The sequence below is a fragment of the Mycetomoellerius zeteki genome, unplaced genomic scaffold, assembly GCF_001594055.1.
Source record: "Mycetomoellerius zeteki isolate Tzet28-1 unplaced genomic scaffold, Tzet1.0 scaffold481, whole genome shotgun sequence".
Taxonomy (NCBI): domain Eukaryota; kingdom Metazoa; phylum Arthropoda; class Insecta; order Hymenoptera; family Formicidae; genus Mycetomoellerius; species Mycetomoellerius zeteki.
In genome coordinates, this window is record NW_017257481.1 from 62960 (window position 1) to 86402 (window position 23443).

The 23443-nt window shown below is 30.4% G+C and overlaps 3 protein-coding genes across 4 annotated transcripts; 1 reads left to right on the plus strand and 2 right to left on the minus strand.

Annotated features, from left to right (window-relative positions):
- Positions 1-1104: 1104 nt before the first annotated feature.
- On the plus strand, positions 1105-10566 carry LOC108727363 (uncharacterized). 2 transcript variants are annotated; one of them, XM_018455471.1, is made up of 7 exons: positions 1105-1128; positions 6951-7134; positions 7644-8044; positions 8562-8873; positions 8961-9162; positions 9842-10075; positions 10184-10566. In XM_018455471.1, the coding sequence occupies exons 2-7, from the start codon at positions 6961-6963 to the stop codon at positions 10262-10264; spliced, it is 1404 nt and encodes a 467-aa protein (XP_018310973.1). In that variant the 5' UTR covers positions 1105-1128; positions 6951-6960; the 3' UTR covers positions 10265-10566. The 2 variants fall into 2 exon arrangements, with proteins under 2 accessions (XP_018310973.1, XP_018310972.1); XM_018455470.1 differs by lacking the exon at positions 1105-1128 and adding an exon at positions 1178-1277 and having other exon boundaries at positions 10184-10565.
- Positions 10567-11588: 1022 nt separating this feature from the next.
- On the minus strand, positions 11589-15108 carry LOC108727380 (ADP-ribosylation factor-like protein 3). Its single transcript, XM_018455492.1, has 5 exons — positions 14745-15108; positions 13598-13725; positions 13346-13478; positions 12289-12525; positions 11589-12042 (listed from the first exon to the last, which is right to left on the minus strand). Exons 1-5 carry the CDS (start codon positions 14751-14753, stop codon positions 12001-12003), a joined length of 549 nt encoding a protein of 182 aa, XP_018310994.1. The 5' UTR covers positions 14754-15108; the 3' UTR covers positions 11589-12000.
- A 534-nt stretch (positions 15109-15642) lies between these two features.
- Positions 15643-19195, minus strand: LOC108727381 (uncharacterized). Its single transcript, XM_018455493.1, has 9 exons — positions 19007-19195; positions 18644-18747; positions 18385-18551; positions 17876-18167; positions 17737-17766; positions 17596-17634; positions 17289-17476; positions 16877-17050; positions 15643-15757 (listed from the first exon to the last, which is right to left on the minus strand). The coding sequence occupies exons 1-9, from the start codon at positions 19085-19087 to the stop codon at positions 15675-15677; spliced, it is 1158 nt and encodes a 385-aa protein (XP_018310995.1). The 5' UTR covers positions 19088-19195; the 3' UTR covers positions 15643-15674.
- Between the last annotated feature and the right edge of the window lie 4248 nt (positions 19196-23443).

The following is a 23443-nucleotide window of genomic DNA, read 5'->3' on the forward strand; positions in this document are numbered from 1 at the left end:
CAGAAAGGAAGTACATTGCACAGCTATAATTTACATACCGTGAACTGGATAAAAACTGGCAGGAGCTAACCCGATCTCAATAACGGTAATTTTCACTGCCGCATTTCCAAACGTTCATTCATTGCAATTGGCATTATTGGTGGAATATCGTTGATTAGATCATTCACAGCGTGTTGTAAAGCTATAATGTCTGCATCAGATAGAAACTGTCTGCATCAGATGTTTATCCAAAGTCATTTAATAGACTGTATTGTATTATCAGCTGTCACACAAGGATCTAATAAACAGTTATTATTAACATTCTTAATGACAATAATTATCAAGAACTGTATATAATGAATACAATTGCCATATTCTCAATTAATATCAAAAATAATTAAATAGTAAGAAAATAATAAGAATTCATACAAAATTTATAAAATATCACTTAATGCATCTATTTCGTCGAACAATCACAGTATGTATCGAAGGTGGCTAAAAAGTTAGCCGAAACATGTATATTTAAATTATTGTAATTGTTCTTAATTAAAAGTTAGATATATGACATAACATTAACATTGATATCTATCGCGCACTTTGTACAGCGCTAATTCCCAATAGCCATTAATTTGTTTACTAGATTATAAAAAATTTATAAATTCTACAATAATCTTATAGCATTAAGTAAAATATTTGCGAAGCGAATTTATCTGTTTCAATATATCATCGTTCGTACTTGAAAAATTTATTTGTTTAAACTTTCAACATTGAACAAATTTGCAATTAGATTCATATGTTTAATTGTCAAAAGAAGAATAATTCCGTATAAAAATAAATGCAGCAAAATATTATTTGCACTTAGTTTTTAACTTACTTAATTACTAGAAAATTTCGCTAATTTATTTCAGAAGATTATTAATATTGCAGTAATTTCAAGATTAAACGCTTAATGTGTGCCACATCATCAAACGAAAATTCTAACGCGAACTCGAGAATGTTTCGAAACTTTCGGACCAGAGACACAAGAATTCACGTAAGATAATATTCCGGTCGTGGTGCAGAGATCTGCACCGAGTCGACGAAAGCGTGCTGGCGGTGCATTGTATTGCCGGCTTCTACGCTCCGAAGCCAGGGGAGTTGCTCAGGTAGGTAAGTACCGTTCGACGGACTACGTCTGACGCCAGTCACGCCACAACTTTCGTCGTGTCAGGTGCATGGGCTCCTGAGGAACCGTACACGCGCATAGTTCGTTCGCAATTGAACATAGGCAGTCGGCAGATTTTCCATTGGCTTTAAAGGTACGTGGAAGGAAACGAATTGCTACAGACAAGATTTTCGTTATCGTGATCGGTGGTATTGTTATCCCGGCTAAAAGCGACCTTTTAACCGGAATCTTCAAGAATGCTTGGATCCTTAACATGCTTGAACGTTTACGTGTCTTTACGAGTTCATGGAATTGACGTGAAAGTCATGAAAGTAGATCATCTGAATGTGAGAACGCAAAATAAAGTGTTTAATTAAAATTTCGTGTTTTAGAGAAGCTTATTGATAATAAAAATGTGTGACAGTGGAATGAACAAAATATAAAAAATTAAAATTATTTCGTTTGTCTTAATATATCCCATATTGTATACTCTTCTCATAATTATATCTTATACAGTTATATCTTACCTCACACACATTGCTTGTAACTCATATTGCATGCGATTAACATATGCTACTTCAACATGTGGCATTAAAAAAAATATTCTTTATTATTCTATATTGACAAAAATGTTATAATATCTTTGAATTTACAGCTATATTTTTATTACATTTGACACATTGGCGCGATCGCGATATTCTCGTAGTAGTACAAGAAACAGTTGCGCGTTATTGACAGAAATTAATTTTGTACATTCCGCAAATCAACCCTACGTAGATGCAACTTTCCGTGAGATGCATGTAAAATTTTCCCGTCGTAAATAACGGCAATTCGAGCTTCAATGATCGTATCGCCTTTCCACATTGGAAACACCATCGAACACGCTCTACTTGACTACGACTACCGTTGCTGCTGGCGCGGCCACGCGAATTTTTCAACCGGCAATTCCGCCACACGCGTGCTCGCCACGCGTGTAATTGCAATCTATGGGGGATTCGTTTGTCTTACTGATTACGTTGGAAGAGTTTACGAGCTGACTGAATATATCCGCGAAATGTTAAGTAACTGTTCCGCTGCCTCGATAACTATGCGTAAAAGAAAGGACGTCTCACGTGCTTGAACTTGAACTAACACATGGTAGAATAGTAGTCTGGAATACTGCAACGTAAATGCTTTTATATATCTTTATATATTTTATATACTTTATATACTATTTTCTCTGTGTATTTGCATTCAAGCAGATATATACACATTTTATTATTTATATATACTTATTCATATATTAAGTTAAAGGTTAGGGAAAAAATTCGTTTATAAGTTGATAAAAAGACTTTTCTCCATCAATATCTTCGTTAAAAATGATCAAAATTTAAATTTTAAAAAAGGCTTTTAAAGCTTGAAATCTCTACTTTCGAATGATTACTATATTTTTTGAATTTATGTGAGTTTAGTAATTTTTACATATAGAAAACTATGAGCTGAAAAAAAATGAAAAATTTTCTTTTCATTTTGTAGATCTGTAGCGTGCTCAAAAAAAATTTGAACAAATTTTCGACTATCTATCGTAAAAACTTGAAGCTTTTCCTACAAAATCATTTTTTTAATGTTCCTAGGATCGTTTGTTCCTGAGTTATTCGCGGATTAAGTAAAATGGAATGTTCTGACTTTATTGCTCGTAACTCTGTTAAAAATCATCGTTTTGCAATTAAAAATACAGATTCTTAAAGCTGAAACGTTGCTCTATCAAGTGATGTAATTACCAATTTTTTAAAAATAGAATATAACTTCTAAAAAAGTCTTTTTACCAACTTGTAAAGGGACCTTTTCCCTAACCCAATATTTATTTATAAATTTAACTGTATAATAAATGAGATTCTTCCCAGATAGAGAACGCAGAATTATAATAAAGTCATAATGATATTATAGGATATCATCATGATGTCATTTGAAACTTAAAAATAAATTTTAAGTGACAAATAGTCATGAAAGATGATGTATATATGATATTATTATGATTTATGTGTTTTACTTGGATTTCGAAAATCTGAAAAGATCACAAAATTAAGAATATGTAATTTAAAATGCATTCCTAATAAATGAGAATGATGATTTGATAGATTTAGAAATAGATTCAACTTTTCAAAAATATTCGCGAATGTTGAAATGAATCCTTTTCAATTCCAATGCATTTTTATTCATCTATAGAAATTGCATGAAGCACATTTCTATGCTTTTCAATCTAAAAAAATTCAGTTTTTAAGTGCATTGTGAATACTGCTCAATTCAAAATTTTGAATATAAGAAATGTAGTTTTTTAATCTAATTTAATCTAAAAAAATGCATCCAATTGAATTTTGAAAAAGTAAAAATGGATTATGAATGTTATTAAAATACTCATTTGAATGATTCAAATGGATTAAAATTTTAATCCATTTTAATCCATTCTCATTTACTGAGCTAAAAATAATTTCCATCGTTAAGTTCATGTCAAAATAAAAAGGGCTTTTATCCATAAAATTATCACGAAGAATATTTAAGAATAACGTAATTCTATTTTAAAGTTATAAAATTCAGTCAAATAACCGACAACGTTTATGCCAACACAGAAAGAATGTATCTTAAGAAAACTCATTTGAAACTAAAATTTTTAGTTACCTATATCGCTGTTATTTACGATAATGCAACTAGGTTTCAGTGATGCCTTCGGTCTTAGTCATCCAAGGTCTTCCTTTATCAGTACAACGATAAGCAAAATATTAAGTCTTGCACTTTAAAAATAATTTTATAATTTTATCGCTTATTGTTGAAAAGTTTAACCTGGTTATATATTATATAAATATCATTGTAAACTAGATAACGTATTCGTCTATTGACATGCAAATGTGAATTAAGATGCAGTTTACACTGCATGCAATGACATTTTTTACACTAATGACATTTTTTACGGGAAATACATACTTACAAACTTCTTTTTAGCAAAATTTTTTTTTTAATTATTTCTTTCATTGGGCCGGCACGGTAGTCGTGTAAATATTTATGCTAATATCTATGTTATTAAATTTTTATCCACATTTTTAATGTACATAATTAATAGATACTATTATTAATTTTACAAAATAAAATTATTAATATCTATTTATTATGTATATTCAAAATATGAATGCAAAAAATGTAAAGAAGACGATCAATATTTCACTATTGTGAAAATTACTAACTAAAATGAAAATTACTAACTAATCAACATTACATTCATTATTATATAAAAAGATTAGTTTTTCAAATGATAAATAGTAAAACATTTACAATTAATATTATGACCAAGAGTACCTAAAAGCTTTCTCGATTACTTCCTATATAATTACTATCTAATGGTTCTACTTTTTAATGTTGTATTAATTAAAAAATGACTAACATCTTAATAACATGACAAAATTGTCTATTGCATATTTCAAATTATTTATTATAAAAAATTAAACCGTTATATTAAGGTCATCATTACTGCAATAATTTTCACAGACATCTTTCGGCGAAGTGCTTCATAAATATGCTGGTGTAATTTTGAAAGCAGGTTGCTTCAGAAGCAACAATGTTAGCCCGTTAAATCGCTGACATCCTCTTATTGATAATCCACTTATTGTATGGTAAAAAAAATATACAACTGTGGGTACGGTCAAAGTGATGCTACACATGCTTTGATTGCTTTGAAACATTCTTTGGTTGGTCAATTAGTAAAACTCTTTTTTCTGATTGGTCAATGAAATACTTCAAAACACTTGTAGTGAGACTTTGACCGCACTGATTTTAATTTCATTAATAAGACTATTGCTTCTTCTTCTTGATCACGTGCTTTCGCGTGCGACGACATTGCAAAAATCTCGCACGCGCTTTCCCTCTCGACAATCTGAGAACGAGATGCTTCCGTGTTTTTTACTTTTGTACTCGGCTTTCAAAGATAATTACAAAATATGACAAACAATAGGATTAAATAAAAGTGATACAAGTTCTACATTCACCTGTTTTACTTCTTCTCGCAAAGGAGTACATTGCGTTTTTTTAGTACAAATGCCTATTATATTCATTGATAATATCAGACATTACATATTCTAACATACTTTCCTACGTACTTTGTAGAACAACTGAATTAATAGTAACTGATACCATTCTTTGACGTGGCTTATATAAATATTGAAAATTAATTATAAAACCTAAATTACAAAAAAGGTTAAAATAATACACTATGTATAGAAAATTAGGAAGTTTTATATTTTAAAGATTATTTTCATTCATTTTGAAAAAATATTAATGTTTAATGATAGTAATAGAAGTAGGTAATTCATATAAATCTGTAATAAATTTCTTGCTTCTACTTTTCAGGCCATTTAACATTTATCGATGTTTATGTTACACAATATTGAAATATATTTATCAGAAAATATGACAGTCGAATCGGATCCTTATTCTTTCGACCTGCCATTCACGACTTCGACGCGTTGGGGTAACGATGACTAACAGTCTGTACCGTTAGGCCGAATCGTTATTCCAGCTGGAGAATGTCAATTTCATGCGGTTTACGGTACTCAAATTGCGCGTTAGTATACACTAGCGTTGCGCCAATCATTTATCGTCATTGTCTTCGTTCGTGACAGTTGCTACAATTCTGATCATCGAGGATACTCGATAATGATAAGCGACAACGTGTGTTTGTTACTAAAAACGAATTAGAATTGTTAGTATAAATTAAACAAAAGCTTGGACTTTTCTGCCTGTTTACTTAATCTAATTAATCCATTTTCTTCCATATTCATATTCTTTGACTTATATCGCTCCTTTACTTCGTAAGTGACACAATTAAAAAAATTAATTTTTCCGAAAAAGAAGAAAACTATTTTTTGACTCGACAGAAATTATTAACAAATTAAATATTGGCAAAAAATATAATCTTAATATGATTAAATATCATTTTTGTCATTTTTATTTCACAACTCTTAAAAAACCATTTTTTTAACTATAACAATATATTTTTAAACTTTTTTGAGTTATGTCATTTTGATAATTTTTTTATGAAGTTAAATTAGTTTTGATGATAGATAGAATAATGTTTATCTATGTAAATCATTTATGATAATAACCTGAAAATTATATATTTTTTTAATTATGTTACTTTGAAAGTAAGTAAAATAAATTTTGATAAGTTATGAAAAAAAAAATGTGTAAGAAATTATCAAAATCCCCAAAATTATATGTGTATATCAAATGAATATTTAAAAACACATACATACAAATTGATTCCGATTAATAATTCTTATTATACAGAATATACTCCTAAATATGTAATTGGTCTGTATATATGTATACTTATTGTGCATTTTGAAGGTAAAGATATAACTGCATTTTTAAATATCTTATTCGGGTTTTTTTTTGCGTGCTGACTCAACGTGTTCGTCATCAGCACTTTCATATGTCTTGCGAAAAAAGATGTGCTTAAGTATAATATACTAACACTGGTAAGCCAACTAAAGAAACAACGGTATTCAAGTGGCTACGACCCGAAACGTTTCCGGTATGACGCCCGCGTAAAATATCGTCGCGACAACGACCTCGCGAAAAGTTTCTTCTTCTAAAAATAACACAACCAGAATCAGGATCTCCGCCATTAAGGTCAACGACCTTCTCAAGGATCTCTGTTTTTGATCAGGAGGCAAATGAGGCTTCGTTGTAATTGCGTGTCATTAAATCGTAGAGAAATGCAATTGCAACGTCGAATCCCCGATGATTACTCAGCAAGAATATCGTCGAATAGTCGCGCTAACCAAATGTTGTGTTATAGAAACGGGAGGATGTGGTTGTCGAGGACATCGCTCTTATTGGTACTAATCGGGCTGGCGAGCTCTGAAAAGAATAATGAGGACGATGCGTCTAGCATTTTCATCGAGGAAGCTAAAAACCTCTTTTCCCAGCAGTCGCTCGAGGACATGGCCCAAACATTTGCGCATTCGGATGCCGGCAAGCAAGTATGACGAAAATTCATGTATTCTTAAAAAAATACACTGAAAAAAAGATACTTAAAAATTTATTTGTGAAAAATATATTTATTTCACTTAAATAAATATATTTATTTATCTTTATTTAAATACGACAAAATATAATTTTATTCCTAGTAAATAAACCATTTATTTTATACTTTTTACAATTAATGAGCTATATTTCACAGAAATGTATATTTTGTCATCACAATCAAATTTTTTCATAACTAGTAAATATCGAAGAAAACATTCTAACAATAAGTATCATCTTTTTCGTAATACTTGGACATTTTCTCTCAGTATATCGATCAATTTCAATTTCTTTGATCTCTTTAACATTTACGATTTCCCCTTGATGTTTTCTTTATTATATCTTAACACAAAAATCCGTTATAAATATTCAAAATAAGAATCACTAATTGTGCTTAAAATTTTATTTTTAATGTCTACAAAATGATTGTTTAAAAATTTAAATATAAAGTATAAGAAATTGACAGGTCCGCGACATGATGTTCGAAAAAAGATCCGACACGGCGGACGGTCTCAGCCAGATCATTTCCGGGCTCAGTAGTTTGATGTCAGGTGGACAAAATAATCATTTATCAATGATGGGTTCATTTCTGGACCTTTTGAATGCTGGCTCAAATAAGAGATCGGCAAGAGATACGGAACATAAAGAGGAATCCGGCATAGACTGGGGCAACATAATCAGCATGGGCAGCATGTTCTTGCAACAAAATGCGAACAACGACGTAACATTGGGTCTCTTGCCAATGCTTCTAGATTCCTTGGGTCATGGAATGAAAGACAACGATGCCGGGAATAAAGATCACTCGGGACATTCCTGGTTCTTGCCGCCGATATTGGAGAACATTCACATCATGTGGGAGCACTTCAGGTAGAACGCCAACTATACAATAAAAACGCGAATACTCTATGTTAATTCTTGCTGTTGAAATAAGTTAAGAGCAACTAAAAACGGGAAAATACTTTACAAGAAGTCCTTGTTTTAATTGAAAATTTTATATTATACGAGAATGATCAGAATTTGAAAAGTTACTTTATAAAAGTAACTAGTTATCGTTACAAATTTCTGATTCTGAAAGGTAACATGTTACAGTTACAGTTAGTACGAATTACTTTTCAGTTACTTTTTTTATAATTTCTTGGGTTGCTATTAAATTAGTTACTATAGTTACAAAAAAATATAACTAAATTAAAGAGAAATAAAATTAAACTACAGTAGAAAAAAATAACTCTAATTTTGTTACAAGTAATGTTGAATTGCTTCCTAACTCTAATAAATTTAATATATTTTAAAGAGAGAGAATTAGAAAATATTAAGTATAATTTAATATTTATAAATAACGATATCTCATTTTTTACTGTAAACTAAGAATTTCTTTGTATTTTAGTAATTCGGAACTCGGGCAAACGTTATGGAAGAACAGCGGTCTGTCGACGGTAATTGCTCAAATGATGGACGAGAAAGGCGACATTCTATGGGAGAAAATCCTAGACAGTTTTGAGAGTCCTACTATACGTCGAAGGTGGGTCAAGTCGCTCACAAATTTTGTGGCCGAATGGATCTCTCACATTTCCGAACCAATAAATCAGCAACGCTACCTCACGACCGCGCAATTCGTCGGTAACAGCTTCCTAAAATCTCAGGGATTCCCAAAAACAATGATGTTCGATGCTTCAAAACCAGTGGAGAGTCTCTCCAGGTTAATATAAAAATGTTTATTATGTTAATTAAGTTTCTTTATTTTTTGTGAATATATGTAAGAGTCAATATAAAATTTTTCGCTTAGATTGATAAACGGATTGACGAAGAGATACCTGAACGTGAAGTTTGACAGCTCACAGTATGTAAGACCGGCGGTAGCGTATTTCCAGGAATTAGTAAGCTTGGCTTCCGAAAAAGGATTTATTATGTCCCGAATAAATGCACGAGAGCTAAGCAACAAACTAAGCGACATTATCAACAACGATATCATCGGCCCTGTTCTCAAGGTAAAACACTTTTCTTACAGTTATAACAATATCTTTCTTATAATAAATTATTTTATTGCATAAACAGGCAATCTTATTTCTTCATTTTTCATAGTTTTGTTGCTAAAGATTAAAAATCGATTTAATTAAAATTTGATGCTTTTTACAACTTAATTAAAAAACGTTTAAAATTTTTAAAACTTAATACGTTTAAAATTTTTAGTAGTACCACAAACAAAATTTCTTAAAATTAGAATAGTACAAAGAAAATAGAAATTTCGTTTATTTACAATCCACTTATACGAACAAATTTATCTCAGTTACAAATATTCGAATTTTCATAACTGAGTTAATATATAGGTAGGATAATAAGAGCTCAACTATTCAATTTCAATTTTCTGAACATCAGCTTCTATTATCGGAAATAATAAGTATTAGTGAAGAAGAGAATTAATGAACCTCTATTGTCCGAATTATTCGGATATCGGAAGTGTTTTGTTTCCCGACATTTTCGGATAAACATAAGTCTATTGTTTATAAGTAAGATCAGAGTTTAAAAAGTCATAATTTTCTCATATCTGTATAATTCGTATTACGCTTCAATTTGTTAATTAAAACTGTTAATTAAATTTTTGCTTATTTTTTATGATATTTTTATGATATTTTAATAAATATCGATATATTGTTTATTTACTTCTAGTCGTATCGAGCGTACAAATGGGCGACGAAAGTGCCGCAATGTGCTAGTCAAATCTTATGTACCATAAATGAGAAGAGTCAGCAACGAGAGGATGGCGGTAACGAGGTATTTCCACGCGTACGTAGCTCATTGCTGAGGGTAGCAAGTTTCCCCGCGGCCTGGGCAGTCAGTAATAAATTAGGAATTAATTTCTGGTCCCTCTACGGAGCCATTATGGAGCAAGAGGGATGCATCGTGAGTAAACTATAATCCTCGCTATAATTCGTTAACAGAAAGAAAGTACATTTTAATGTACACTCTAAAATAAAAAAAAACTATTTCTTTATTTTTCTTTGCTTTTAGAGCAAATATCCAGCAAATTGCACCGCTTTCCATGAAGAGGAGATCAGAGTGACTACGGAAAACATTCATAGCGAACTATGAGTTTAGCTTGTTAGCAACCTGTGAAAGACATTGCTAAGTCGCCTCTAAAATTAGAAATACGTGCCGCGAAGACGTGTGGTCTTATTTATTTTACCGTATCTATTGCACAAAATAAAATGCGCTTAACGAAATTATGTTGATGATTGTGACGGAGACTTGATAGAAGCGACTAAACTATCAATGAGTGTCTTCAATATTTTTGCATGTACAAACAAAAAGCGCTATAAAGAATCAATTTTTAATATTTTATGTTAATAAAATGTAACCAGAAATGCTTAGAAGATATCGTGAAGATATCTGAAAAACATCATCTGATGAATGCCTAAATATCTATGTGGTCTAATTTAAACATTTAAAAAAATTTTTATAATATTTATGAATAAGTATTCGAGAACCAAAGTTCTCAAAAAGCATATGATGTATGCAAAAAGCTTCCAATTTTTTCGGCTGTTTTAACAGATAATTACAATTGTAAATAAAAATCACGTTTTAAAAAAATACGTTAAGCATAATACTTCTCTTAATGACATCGAAAACAATACTTTTTAATTATGTTATCTATTTTCTTTTTTATGAAAAAAAAATGGTATCATAATTTTATTATCATGCGCAAGTATCATTTTCCATTTTAATGCTCCAATTATTGCAAAGATCTCATTCGTGTGATTGGGATGATATCATGCGATATTTTTATCTTAAAAAATAAATGATTAAGAATATTAAAATCATTAATAAAAATATATATATATATAAAATATAAAATGAGTGATTTCTCTGATTCATATTTTAAATGTATCGGATATAACACTGTGCCAATATAATAAATCTATTTATTTGTTAAAATATTATGGGATAAAAAATTAAACTTATTGAATATAAAAATTTATTTTCATGTTCAAACGTCATTAAGAGAAAAAGTTTTAGAAAAACAAATTATTAAAAGCAGATCATACTGGTATCAAACTTCAAAGCGGATTCAATAGCCGTGCAAAAATAATATCGTGCGAAAATAATATCATATCATAAATACACCAGAATGATACAAATTTTCATCATCTCTAACAAAGAACTGCTGAATCGACAACATTATTCAAATTATATAAATTTTTTTTTCAATTGCTTATATTTATAGTATTCGTTGATTTAGATGAGAGGAAGTGCAGTTATGGATATTTTGTGCATACTGCAAATTATACTTTAGCTGTTTCCGCGATTTTTCTTCGCGAGTGAAATAACGCATGGTGCTCAAATCTTTATATACATATAAGTATAAATATTGTATTCATAATTGTATCTATATGAATTATACATATCGTGTCTTTCTTTTTGTTACATCTCTTTATTTTTTTATTTCTCACTAGATAAATCTATAAAAATTCCAATCTATAGTTAAAACAGCAAGAAGGCACATTTAAGTAAAGTTTGCCGTATATATTTTATGGAGACTCGCTATTACTTTCTTTTCTGCGAAAAATAGAACTTCTCGAGTCCGAAATGGACGGAAGTCTGACAATTGGATATGTTCGATATGACAACGAGTTTGTAGAAACCTATTCGATATACATACATTCATACCGAATCTACATATAACAATGTTCTAAATAATTTTTTGTAAATAGTAGTTAAAAGATAAATAAAGATCATGTGTAAAATATACAATGGAGATGGTGTAAGCCTTGTTCCTTTCGTGCGCCCTAATAAACGTCAATTATGTCTCTTGATTTCCGGTGTGTTTATTACTTCCTTTTAATGTTCTTGCATGCCCATTCTAAACCTTCCTGAAAATAGAGATAAACTTAATTCTAAACTTAATTCTAAAATGCAAATAATACAAGACATAAATTCATAAAATTATACATTGATGTGACTTTAAATTTTTATGTCTAAGATTTTTATTTTTACGCAGTTTATATACTGTCCAACATATTGAAATATAAAAAGCATTAATGGCAAAATGATAATTCTATATATAATTAACGTATGACATTTTAAAATTTAAAAGCGAAAAAATATATGCTACACACTTTCACGCCTTTGCCCTCAATAGCAATGCACGATTGTATTTGCCAATCACGATCCTTGATATTATGTAAACCGAGTCCCTCGGCTATTTCGGCTGCCGTCACGGCGTGTCCCAGGTCTTGTTTATTCGCGTATACTAGCAATGGCACTCCGCGTAACTTTTCTTCCAACAGAAGCTCTGATAATTCCTGTCCCGTTTCCTCCAACCTTTTGATATCCGCACTATCAACGACGTAAATCTATAGTCAATAAACATTATAAAATTTCAATTTAATTTTTATCTAGAAAGAAAGATACAAGATTAAAATATTTGCATAAATTTTAAGATAAGATTATCTTTAAATAAAAACAGTGCAGACGTGATAGATGCTTTTTGAATAATCACAATTAATTTATAATATTTATTAAATAAAATCAACACTTTTAGAGAAAGAATTGCAATATTTATTATTTAAATTATATCGCTATAATTATAACTTTTAGAGAATCTTTGTATATTTAAGAACACATTCTTAATAAACATACATATTATTTAAAATACATATACAGTAAAACTTAATTTATCTACATTCCGTTTATATAAACAAGTTCATTCTCAGTTTTAAATATATGAATTCATAGCTAAGCTCATTATCCGAACTATATAAACTTGACTTCAGTTTTCTGAATGCTCTTATTATCGAAAAAATTAATAAATATTGGTAGAAGGAAGAGCTAATGAGCTTCTATGCAAACTATTCGTATTCTACTATTGGAACTACCTCGTCTCCTGACATGTTTGGATAAGGAAGTTTTTCTATAATTATTTCGATTATTAAAACAATACAATTCCAGCAAAAAAACATAAATTATTCATCTTTTATATATTTTATTATCTTTTCTATCTTAAATTTTAAATAATAAATTAATTTATTATATTTTATTGTTGTCGTAAAATGTTATAAATTGTATATAAAAATTGTATATAAAAGCTGTGTTATTAAATAGTAATAAAAAATGTAATAATTTTTATATTAAAACTTAAAAATTAAAGAAATTAATGAAGTAATAAAGACTTACAAGTACATCTGTATTTTCGAAATAATTTCGCCAATATGGTCGAATTTTTCGAGCTCCACCAATATCCCAAACATTTAATTTAAAACCTTCGCTCTGGACACTTTTTATATTAAAACCTTGTGTTGGAGTTACTTTAAACAAATCAATTTATTTATACAATACATTTGTTATACTAAATATATTTTATATCAATTTTTTTACTACACCGTCTATAAATTATAATTTTGGAAATCAAGAAGGAATTAGTTTACCTGGGTAATATCTTCGCTTGCCAAAGATTTCAAAATAGTCGTCTTTCCAGCATTGTCCAGACCCAGTAATAACAATCGCAGCTCTTTATCAGGATTCGATCGTAATTTCCGTAAAATAGCAAGCAGACCCTGACATTTTAAATATCAATAATTTGCAATGAATTTGTAGTATTGAGAAAAGATTAAAATAATTTTGTAATTTAAATGGTAACAAATACTTTATTTTTCAATATATCAATTATATTATCTAGTAAATTAATGGATAAAAAAAGAAAAATTTTTTCAATATAATTATTTTTAAAAAATTATATATTTATCTATTATATTACAAATTACAATCACACTTTTTTATTATAATTATCTATTACAAATTACACTCATTATATAATAATTATACTATATATTATAATAATATTACAATTAATAATAATTAATAATAATTTTATTATATAGTTCTAATCATTTCAAATATTTATTTCAGAAATTAAATAACTTCGTTTTTCTATCAAATTATTCAAGTTTATATTTTTATTATTTTATTTTGTCTCGTTGCAAAGTTATTAATAGAAATTAATTACTTTGCAATTACAAGAACTTGCAATTACCCAGGTAGAACACGGAGTCATAATTAAGTCATAATGGTATCACAGAACGTCATCATGACGTCATTTGATATCTAATAAAAATTGACTTATAAGTGACGAATGAAGTCATGATGATGTCTTCATGACTTCTGTGTTCTACTTGAGTGCATCGTGTATATGTTAATAATTTATAATTGATTGCAATATTATGTAAAATGTTAAATAGCTATAGAAATATTTTGAATTTCGTTCGCAATCAGAATGTGCAATTTCAAGAAGATAATTCCCTTCTCTCCTAGTTGAATGTATGCAAGTTATGACGACGAGGGTATAGCTAGCTCGCATTCGTAACGTCATCTCGAGTGTATATACGGAAAGATGAACACAGTGCATAGAAAGTGAATTTTTATATACAATAAAAACTGATAAAAATTGTTTACTTTATTTAATGAGATGTTTTACAATTCTTAATTTCCTATGTAGCACTTATTAATAAAAACTTAAAACGCTTGATATAAATTTGATATACTGCAATAAAATTTTCGCAGGTTATGTTTCGATTACTTCAAGCATTTAAGAGTGTATCAGGTGGTGGCGGGAAAAAAAGAGAGTGCATAATATTGTGCATTTGCATTTAATTCACGTGACTTTTTTACCATCTTCTTGATGATATATATTTCAGGTACTGGAACGAAGATGCGTTAACGATCTACTGCGTTATTTCGACGATTTCCATTACGTTATATGAAAATGTTGTGTTGTTTTCCTGGTATCCAAGGATAATGGTGACATCTGCATATTCTGACTGATGTTATGAGAGTTGATTAGCGCATCTGATACCGTTAGGTGGAAGCTACAGTTCGGTTACCACGTGCGCATACTGATATCGATCTTTTCGTATTGCTTTTGTGAACGACAGTAGATAAATAAATACATTTCTGTTTTACCTACATATTTTATTTAAATTATTTTTTTTATGAAGAGCATTTTGATTGTTTAAACTTTAAACTATGCCTCAATGATAAGATTACTTATTATTAAAATATCAAACATAATTTAGATAATTTCATGAATTATTTGGATTTAAGAGAATAATAATAGAATTCTCGTAATAATAAAAAAAACTAATAATAAAGTATTTATAATAATAAAATAATGACGTTATATTACTCTATTGTATTTTTATTATTTACAGAGACATGCCGGTATATTATACTGGCTTAAATGCCAGTCCACTCTTTTCCGATCAGGATGGGATTATCACATCAATATCGCATTTGACTCAGATTCCGTTTCCTGAAATCACAGACATTGAGATTGGTTGGAATTATTTTCTTCTGTGGCAAAAGACGAAATTATATATCACTGGCAAAATTAGTGAGGAAGATGAAAAAAACAGGCCATGTTTAATGCAGATTCCAGAAGAGTCATCAGGAAGGCAATAGACAAAATATGACTTTTTTCTTTAAAAATTTTGTTTTATTCTTTACCTTATTAAAATGTGACTTTTTTTACAGTTGTAAATTGGCTATTCCTGGTAGGGATAGTGTAGTTGTTTTGTCCACACGCAATGAAATCTGGAAATATAAAATATATGATGACACTTGGCAAAAAGTAACACCCTTTATTCCTAGCAATGACAACATTCAAGTTGAACACGCTATTAAACTATCACAAGCAGGATGTACAGTAATTTTAACCAATTTAGGTGTGCAATAAAAAATTCTCAACTTAAGCATTACACGTTATTAAATATAGTTTTTACAAAAAATGTTTTATTTTCTAAGGACGTGTATTTAATGCCCCACTTTTAGTTGAGATACCAAAGAGAGTCAAATTTGTTGATCTTTCTTGTGGTTTTGATCATACTATTTTACTGGCAGAGAATGGTGATGTATACTCAATGGGAATGGGAATGTATGTAATATTAGAGAAGCACGAAATTATTCTTAGGAAATTTTTATATTGTATAATTATTATAATTTACATGATAGACGTGGCCAGTTAGGACACAACGAGTTAGAAAACTGTGATAATCCAAAGCTTATTGAAGCCCTAGCAGGTCTGAAAGTAGTACAAATATCAGCAGGTGGTTGGCATTCCGCCGTAATCACTGACCAGGTCAGTATATAAAAACTAGTAAATTCCATTTATCATTATGTGATTTATAAACGAAACTTAATATAATAGGGTGATCTTTATACTTGGGGATGGAATTCAAATGGAGAGCTAGGGATTGAAAATAAAGACAAAAAAGTTTACGCCATTCCAAGTTTAGTAGATTTTAAAAATGACAGAGGAGAAAATATAGAAATTAATGTTAAAAAAGTCGAGTGTGGAAATTCGTTTACTGTATGTTTAACAGGTAAAATGAATTTTCTTTTCATAAACTCAATAGTTTTAATAAAGATATTTTATAGAAGAAAAATAATCTTCGTTTTTTTTAGACGATGGCTTCTTTTGGGGTTGTGGCACTAATAAGTACGGTCAACTAGGAAAACTTCAACGAAATTTGGAAAATCCATATAATTTTGTTAAATTGGACATTCATTTTTCTCTAAATTCTGAAACAGTAAAAAAATTCAAATGTCATGAATGGGGCACGGCGATAATCACAGAATAACATTGTACTTAAAATTGTTAGACGAAATAATATATTCTTTCAATCTTATATTCATATTTATTGTATTACATACTCTCTGTATGCATTTCGAAGATCTGCGCCGCTTCGTTCGCTTCTATCAATGGTAGAATAAATCGACAATTATTAGCTAATATTTCTTCCTCATTTAACGAAGGTGGTGGTGTTGGAGGAATCTCGAAATCTTCGATCATTTGATCTTTTTTCATGTAATCAGTCATTTTCTTTCCTGAAAGTAAAAAATTATTAATTTTCATTTATCACTGTGGACAAATAATTACATGACTATGATAAAATAAAAAATAAACACATTCTTATAATTATAATAAAGTACAAAATGGACATTATAGATACGATTACATAAACATTACTAGATAAGTGTAGTCTTATATTATATTGAATGCAACATGTACAAATAACTAAATCTACAATTATTTCATTATATTATTTACGTTTAAATTTTTTACCATTGTTAATTGATTCGCGAGCAACCTCTTCTAATCGTTCACGAAGCTGTATGTCAAATGATCCTCCGGAATGTGCGAGTTTAATTTGACGTTGTATTTGATAAGCATGGGGCATAAGAAAAATTTGCATTTGTATTGGTTTTACAAAAACTGCATATATAAGGGCATATCGTAATTCATTAGCGTACCTATTTAAAAAAATAAAAGATGCGCCGATAAAATCTTATATCGTGTGCATATTATTTTTCTTCGAAATGTTAAAAAATATTCAAAATATAATATGTCATATCTTTTTATACATACGTACATGTTGTATGTCGCTTCAACAATTACATCCAGAACGTCGCTTGGATTCATTAAATTAAAAGATTCAATAACTGCGTTTTCGTCTGTGATTGTATCTGTTTGCAAATTCTCTATAGTTAATACAGTTTTGAAGTTTATCGGCGATTCCTCTTGCAGATTATTTGTTACACGTCTGAAATAAGAATCTTTATTTGATGTAGTTTTAAAAAACCGTACGCACAATAAAATAATATAACGTGTGTGACTCACGATAGTAATAAATTATGCTTTCTTCGATTTACCTATTTCCATTATAATTTTTCAAGTCTTTTCCAACAAAAATAAGTTTGTCTTCTTGGGACGCATATTCATCTTCTGCCATTAATTCCTTTTCAGGTAATTTATTTGTATTTAAATATTCCGCTTTACTGTCGATAGACCCATCAGAAATAAAATTTTGTGAAACAATATCAGAATATGCATCCATGAGTAACTCCCAATGCAGCAATCGATCGCCATCAGATAATTTTTCAGCAACATAGAGAAATAATATTCTCATTTCTTTAAAAAAATTTTCGCGAAGTAGTTTTTTATCTGCAAAAATATTCTGTCTCTAAAAGATATAATTTCACTAATATATTTATTATGCCACGTATCGAAATTCTGTTATTTAATTGTATATGTAATAATTCAGATACACTAAAATCTTCATTTTAATTTATGTGTTTATGTGTAAGAATATTATATTTCTTTCTAAATATTCTCTTTGTAAAAAATATTTTATTTGACATGTATGAATTGATAAAATCACCTCGAATTAATTTCATTTCGCCAGCCAACCAACTAATTAATATACTTCTATAATGATCATCTAGACAATTTTTGTAACGTAAAACTTGAAGAGCTATTATATCCAAAAACCAGAAAGCAGTTTTGTTACTCTCGTAATCTTTAACTCCTAAAAGATCAGCTAGCAATCTGTACAGATTAAATATTCAATATATTTCAATATCTCACAATTTCAGATTTTGTAAAGTTTAAATAACTTATGTGTCTAAAATTTTACCGACTCGATAACACATCGGGGTTCATCCGTTTCTAGCTTCACTGTCTTCTCAACGAGACTATTAAAAGTGCTCGGAAGAGTCGGCATATGTATAATTTTTTCGAACATCTGTATTTTCAATAAATGTCGAATGAAAAAACAAAATTTTTACAAAATTATTACATTATAGTAACATTGTAATTAATAATTTACATGTCTGATATGTACAAAGTAAAAATAATTACAGATTAGTTACAAATTAAAATTAGTAATTTAAATTTGTTCAATGTATATTAATTTTAAGAAGTTAATAAGACATTATTTAAATCCATTAAAATTGAACATTTGAAGTAATATTAATTATTAAAGGTATTATATATTAACCAACCTCATTCTTCTTGTGAATGAATTCATTGTGCTCTCCTTCAAATTCTGAATTATTTTCAGAATCTAATATATCGGATTTCATATATTATGAATTAAAAGTAAAATGTTACGCGTCACACAAAGTTATTTGCATCAGATATTCACACTTGTGCGCTCACGCGATATGAATGTAATCGCAAAATCCAACAGAGAATTGCCTGTCGCCGATGATGTGTCGTACATCGGGTGAGAATAAAAAAATCACATTTGTTTTGTTTTTACTCATTGGTTTTATTAATTTTTTTTCCATATTTTGTTCAATATTTTCAGAAAATAACACTCCAAAGCGAAAAAACCGTATATTCTCACCAATCCCAATGTATGTATAATATATATATATTATACTTTTCATATATAATATATATGTATATATATATAATATATATATAATGTATACTTTTATACTTTTTATATATAATATTATTATGTAGAGTAGCGCACACTTTAGATTGTTATGTATCGATATCTTTTATAATTTTATCGATAAATTACAAATATTGAAAAACATGAAACAGACACAGTCGGCGGGGACGCGCGGACTTCGCGGCGTGGGACTTTTTCTTACGGAACCGTGAAAAAAGTTTTCGCGACGAATACTGCCGTCCGCTGCTTCCGCGTCCGCCTGCTCCGGGATAAACAAGCAGGATTAATCAACCGGAAATACGGCAATTTTTTTAAGTAGAAATTTTAAGAGAACTCGTAAATAAGAGAAAGGAAAGTGATGCGACTTCGATCGGACGTAAAGACGGAAGTCGCCAATCTCCTCTTGTTAAGTGTTTCTTTTACCCGTTCAAGAGTTCTCAATGAAAGGATCGAATTACAGAAGCGAATGTAAGGGAAAAAAAGTAGGCTGGCAGGAAGAAGCGGAAGCAGCTAGTCCTCGTCTCTCTCGTCGAACGCTAATAACTATAATATATAATATGTATGCGCGAACATACGCGTGCCCCGGCGCGACTGACTTTTTTTTTATTTATATATTTTCACACCGAAGTCAGAAAGGCAATACGCAGTATGAACTTACTTAGTACATTTGTGTTTCTTTTTGTGTCTATGTGTATGTGTACGTGTACGCATTCTTACGTGTGTGGCTTTTACAACTATTTTTCTCATTTGTCTATTGTTCCGTGGTTTCTTCTTCTCTTCCATTTCATTTGGTTCGCCTATTTTCTTTTTGTCCCATAATAATACGCTCTCTGACTTTCTCTTTGTTAGATCATTCTACCCCCGTTTTACCTCGCATTCCCCGTTTTCTTTCACTATTGGTAGCTTTATTACGTCTTCCCCCCTCCCCCCGCTCTTTCCGAGTCATGAAAATTATCCGAAGACACGTGAGAGTAAGAGGGATAGAGAGTTACGAAGAGGAGGGATTTGAAGAACTAGGATAGTCGGAGGGTAGCGGAGAGATAATCGTATACAGATACGCGGTTAATGGAATTAATTATAATGCTGAATTAAAATAAAAATAAGGAAAAGAATATATGTACATGAATGATGACAGTTACGATCGCAAATATCATGACTTCGTTCACTGCGCGTCAAGTTTCCTAAGAGAATTAGAGATCTCTCTCGCGGAATTCTGTTTCTTGTAGAATATTGCAAGTTATTTTGTGACAAATAAGTGCAATATTCTAAAGAACAGACATCACACACGGATGTTAAAAACATTTAAAAAATCTTAATCATTGTTACGTGAAAAATAGTGTCCTTAATAAAAATGTACATACAATTTGTACCTTACAGTTACACCAAACAGACAAATCCTTATTTCTTCTGTTACTTATTACAAATATTAATATATTTTTTCAGTCACATTTACATTATATATATATAATCTTTAGAGAACACTTTAAGAACACCTTAATTATAAAAAGATCTAAATAGTCAACTAAAAAAATTTTAACAGTATTTTATCTTTGTTAATGTATTTAACAGCCTCTATTAATTTTAGAAAACTTTCGCGATCGCAAACAATGCTCTTTTGAGATCGCAACGGACTTTAGGATAAGGCGCGCTACTCCGTGTACGAACAATGAGATGTTTCAATTTCTTTCGTTTCTTGTTTACAAATTACTTTTGACTTTAATATCATATTTAAACGTAATTGCATTATTAAGATCGCAAATAGACGAGAAAGAAATTGGGAACATGCAGTTGCACGATACATGCGGAGAAGCGAGAATTAACCAATTGGTAAACTGAATATTTTTCAATCGATTTTATTGAAAATAATACAACAAAATGTCTCATAATAATATAATAATAATAAGAATATAATAATTAAAAATAATTAATAATTATAGATACGTACTGTTCTCTACTCGATATCTAGATAATCGCCTTAAAACATTGTTTAAATAATATTATCATCGTCATTTTAATCAATGTAATAATAAAATAATAATAATAAAGGCAATAAAGTTAATAATAATAATAATTATATCATAGAATAATGTATCAATAAACAAACTTAATAGACTAATTACTCGTTAATCATTCGTCATCGTTCTCGATTGCTATCAATGGATCTTTTACTTTACCTAGTCATTAATAATGGATAATTAATTAATTCATTAATTAAATTACACGTTGCTTGGATATGCACATAGAGATATAAAGTCGTTTTTGGTCCCACCTAACTGCAAACATTATATTCATACAATTTTTTTTGTGTTTATCGCTTGGATCACTTTACATGTGTATGCGTGTGTGTTATACGTGTGTGTGCACGTGTTGCAAATAACTACTGTCCCGCTATCGGTAAAGCTGTCGTTTCTCTATTTCCCTTTTGTCCCCCGCATCCGTAGTCCGAAATAGTCTATCGCGTATACACATGAACAGCATTGCGTGTGCGAGTGTGTACACTCGAATCGTATCTCGCGGAACGCGTTGACAGGATGTCCCCGAAAAACGGTACCGCGAAGAATGACAAACAAAAAACAAACAATGTAAAAGGGGGGAGGGGAAAAATGAAAGAACGAAAATCCCGTACCGAAAGTTAAATACGCGTTCACGCCATTTAATAAAATATATATACACGTTTATAATATGTGTATACATATATATACATATATATATATGTATACACATATATATCACGATTATATATGTATACATATCGCTTTTCTCGTGTCCCGTGCCTGTTGTTTAACTAGCGTTTCGCTTTTCCATCCTCCCACCCGTGATCTCGGTGCCGTTTTTCCCGTGTCTTTCTTTCCCTCCCGCGAATATCCCTTTTGTTATCACTGGGGACGAGTCTCGCGTTGTCGGAACACGTTCTTCTCGCGTTAATACCCCCCTTTGCCCCTTCCCGACCCATCCCGTTTTACAACTGGCATTGCGTTCCGTTCTCCTTCCGCACTTCGCTTTTAAAGTACGCTTAAGTTTACCTAATAACATTATACTCTCACTAGATACATCGCCGTGCGAGGGTAGACAACGTTCACGACATGACATCTCGATCTTCCCAACGTGTCAACCCTCGACGAGAGGTATTTCTTTTTTTTTTTGCTTTTTCCTACTTATTCCCTTTTTCACTTATACAGCCAATTGAATATAATTTTTCGCGGGACCGACACCACCGATCGCCGAATAAATCTAATTAATTTTTCTTATTAAGGCTATGCCGCGCAATTTCTCGCAATTTGCAATTTCTCGCACGAATACTGGTTTATATCAGTCTCATATTTCTTCCGCCGAGCCTGATCGAGCCGACGACGGGGCGTCTGCGTTCCCTCTCTCTGAGAAAACGCGGGACGACGCGCCGCGGCTCCTCGCCATCGATTCCTCGTCGTCGGCGCCACGTACTCGAACCAGACTCCGCGTATAATTTAATGCCAGTTGTACGCTTCTTTTTCGGAGACGAAACGGTACATCGAGTTCGTCTTTACGCAAGGAAAACGTGCGCTCGCAGAATAATTCGCTAAATCAGGCGCTCGGCCTCCTTTGGCGTTCTAATTCGTCTTAATCACATAATAAGTGACAATAATTAACAATAACAATTTATAGGAAATCGCGCGCTGCGCGAAAACGCATTTTTTCCATTGGCCTCCGTCGCACTTTTTAATTACTTTTCTTATCTCCTTTCGCAATCTCAAATTTCTCTTATAATTAGAATGTAACAAATAATTTTGTTCTACATGTACAATAATAACATAAACGTTGTAATATATACTTAAATAAGATATTCAATTCTGTCTGTTCGAATAAAAATATAAGTACTTTACGATTCTTAATGCAACATTTGATGCTATTGATTAAGAGTCGCCTCGATTTAAAAGAAGTTAAATAAAAAAAAAACAAACGAATTAGCTTTAATTAAAACTTTCTAAGAAGATACGAGCGATTATTTTTGTATTGTCTAATTTGCATTTCATCGCACGAATAATGACGTTTACGACTT

Coding starts and splice junctions, on each gene's coding strand:
- LOC108727381 (XM_018455493.1), bottom strand. CDS start 19,087: ATGAAATCCGATATATTAGATTCTGAAAATAATTCAGAATTTGAAGGA. Junction 17,767..17,875: donor AAAAATTATAATGGAAATAG/GTAAATCGAAGA, acceptor TTCTTATTTCAG/ACGTGTAACAAATAATCTGC. Junction 17,477..17,595: donor GTTGAAGCGACATACAACAT/GTACGTATGTAT, acceptor TTTTTTAAATAG/GTACGCTAATGAATTACGAT.
- LOC108727380 (XM_018455492.1), bottom strand. Junction 13,479..13,597: donor GCAAGCGAAGATATTACCCA/GGTAAACTAATT, acceptor TGATTTGTTTAA/AGTAACTCCAACACAAGGTT. Junction 12,043..12,288: donor TTGAGGGCAAAGGCGTGAAA/GTGTGTAGCATA, acceptor CTCTATTTTCAG/GAAGGTTTAGAATGGGCATG.
- LOC108727363 (XM_018455471.1), top strand. CDS start 6,961: ATGTGGTTGTCGAGGACATCGCTCTTATTGGTACTAATCGGGCTGGCG. Junction 9,163..9,841: donor TCATCGGCCCTGTTCTCAAG/GTAAAACACTTT, acceptor ATTTACTTCTAG/TCGTATCGAGCGTACAAATG. Junction 10,076..10,183: donor TGGAGCAAGAGGGATGCATC/GTGAGTAAACTA, acceptor CTTTGCTTTTAG/AGCAAATATCCAGCAAATTG.